At 57.6% G+C, this 2,557-nt stretch overlaps 1 protein-coding gene across 1 annotated transcript in view; it reads left to right on the forward strand.

Moving 5' to 3' along the window:
• Positions 1-854, forward strand: part of LOC103774408 (E3 ubiquitin-protein ligase TRIM39-like) — a 5,645-nt gene extending 4,791 nt beyond the window's left edge. The window contains 3 exon segments of the mRNA XM_008941812.1: positions 223-340; positions 342-738; positions 807-854. Of these exon segments, the coding sequence (XP_008940060.1) occupies positions 223-340; positions 342-738; positions 807-854 (563 nt within the window).
• Positions 855-2,557: the final 1,703 nt, after the last annotated feature.

Raw genomic sequence — 2,557 nt, forward strand, 5'->3', positions numbered from 1 at the left:
GCAGAGCCAGAAGCCAAATATTTTGTTGTGGTTTATGGTTAGCTTCACTCGATGGATTTCACTTCCCTGCTGCCGGGCAGCGCTCTGACCACGCAAAGCCACGGGCACAAACAGATAAACCTCGGGGGCAGGAAGAGCTGGCAGAGCCCAGCAGTCAGGCTCGCGTCTGCACCTCCTGACCCTTGAAGCCCCATCCCTCCTTCCCCCCTTCTCTCTCCCCAGTGGATGTGACTCTGGACCCCGAGACGGCGCACCCCGAGCTCAGCCTGTCCGAGGACCGCAAGAGCGTGCGGCGAGGGGGCAAGAAGCTGCTCCTGTCCCTCTTCGACCACCCCAAGAAAAATGCTGGGCAGCCAGGTCTTCTTCTCGGGCCGCAGCTACTGGGAGGTGCAGGTGGGAGACAAGCCCGAGTGGGGCTTGGGGCTGTGCCGGGAGTCCGCCAGCCGCAAAGGCAACGTCCTCTTCTCCCCAAACAACGGCTACTGGGTGCTGCGGCTGCAAAACGGGGGCAGCTACGAGGCCCTGACCTCGCCCGTGTCCCCGCTGGCCCTGAGCGTGAGGCCCCGGCGTGTCGGGGTCTTCCTGGACTACGAGGCAGGAGAAATCTCCTTCTACAACGTGAGCGACCGCTCCCACCTTTACACCTTCACCGACGAGTTCTCGGGGAACCTCCGGCCTCTCTTTTTCCTGGGTGCCTTTTTGGGGGGCAGGAACGCAGAGCCCCTGGTGATCTCCTGGGTCAGGGACACGCAGGGGAGTGGGTGTGTTGTCCTGTGACAGGGGCTGCTCTGGCTTCTCGCTGGCAGGCAGAGACCTGGGAGCCCGACCGGCTCCTCCTGGGAGCAGGAGAGTGATGGTGGGGAAAATCTGTGTGCCTTGGTGAGCAACCTGGCAGGGCCCTCACGTGCTCCTGGGGAGTGACCCAGTGCATGTGGCACCCAGTGTGTGCCATGCCTCTGTTGGGAGGGACAGTTGGCAGCGGGGGATGTGCCATAACCCTCTGTGCCACCAAGAATGAGGGATCCCACTGATCCCTGCTGCCCTCTGCTCGTCTCATGGAGAAGGGTATGGCCCAGCCTGCTGCATAGTGCTGATTTTGGTGTGAATTGTACTGGAACAAGGCAATAAAGAGTTGATTTGGGGAGCTCTGTCAGTTAGCAGTGTGGTTCTTTGGTGTGTCCATCTCTGCTCATTAGCTCCAACTCTTCTGCAACATCTCAGAGGGTGGAGGGACCTGCTGGACCTTGTCCTCTCCAGCCCAGAGAGGGGCCTCAAGAGATCATAGAATCATAGAATAGTTTGTTTAGAATCACAGAATGATGCCTTTAATGGAAGGGACCCTTAAAGGTCACCCAGTCCAACCCCCCTGCAGGGAGCCAGGGACATCTGCAGCTAGAGCAGGGTGCTCAGAGCCCCACCCAACCTCACCTGGAATGGTTCCAGGGATAGGGCAGCGACCACCTCTCTGGGCAACATGGGCCAGGGGCTCACCACTCTCAGCACTAAAAATTTCTTCCTTTTCTCTAATTTTAATCTCCCTTTTTCAGTTTCAAACCATGCCCCCTTGTCCTATCCTAGCAGGCCCTGCTACGCATTAGTTCAAAAGCACCCCCCCTTGTCCTGTCACAACACACCCTGCCAAAAAGTCTGTCCCCACCTTTCTGACAGGCCCCTTTAAAAAAAAAAAGCTCACAATAAGGTCTCCCCAGAGCCTTCTCTTCTCCAGAGTGACCAACCAGAGGGACACCACAGCAAGCTGGGCACCCACCAGGCAGGGGTTCAGTGGCAGCAGCTGCCTGTGTAGTTGGCCACGCTTCAGCCTTGTGGTGCTGGGGCCTGGAGTGAAGGTGAGGGGACATCTCTATGGGTGTGGGTGGTCCCTGGGCTGCCCTCTCTCATCCCCTGGTAGTGAGATCACCCCCAGGTCTGGTAGCTCCAGCCCCTCCACCATCTCTCACAAGCCTCACGGGTGGGCAGTCTCCAAGCATGGGAAGCAGTGTGTCACCCACCCCAGGATGGGGACACTTCAGGGGCTGCAGAGCCCAGGGGAAGGAAAATAACCCTCAGCAGCCTCTGCTGATGTCTCCAAAAGTCACTTTTGTTCTCTCCATCCCCTGGGACATCCCTTCTCCTCCAGGCTGTATTGCTGCCCCAGCCTCTTGCAGTCAGTGTGTGAGCTCTCAGGTCTGTAGGCTCAGCTCTGGCCTCAGCCAGACCTCATCTAAACCACAGAGCCTGTGGTCCACAGGGCCAGCAGGCAGGAGACACTGCCCTGGGGACAGATGGGGTGGAGATGAGGCCAGCAGCCATGGCCTGCCAGCTGGAGTAGCTGTGGAGTGTGCCCTTCAGACAGAAATAATGCAGTTGCTTAATTTAAAGAATGATTCAATGCAAATGAATATGACAAAGCATAGGCTTAAATGCCTAGAGCATCTCCTCTGGGATGTCCTGGGTGGTGCCTTAGGATCTTCTAGTGAAAAATGATGCTGGACCTGAGATAGCAGTCCCTTTGAGCTGATCTTGGGGAATCTCACCCTCCTCCCTTCAGCTGCAGGCT

This window comes from Merops nubicus, unplaced genomic scaffold (assembly GCF_000691845.1).
Source record: "Merops nubicus isolate BGI_N331 unplaced genomic scaffold, ASM69184v1 scaffold16666, whole genome shotgun sequence".
NCBI classification, from domain to species: domain Eukaryota; kingdom Metazoa; phylum Chordata; class Aves; order Coraciiformes; family Meropidae; genus Merops; species Merops nubicus.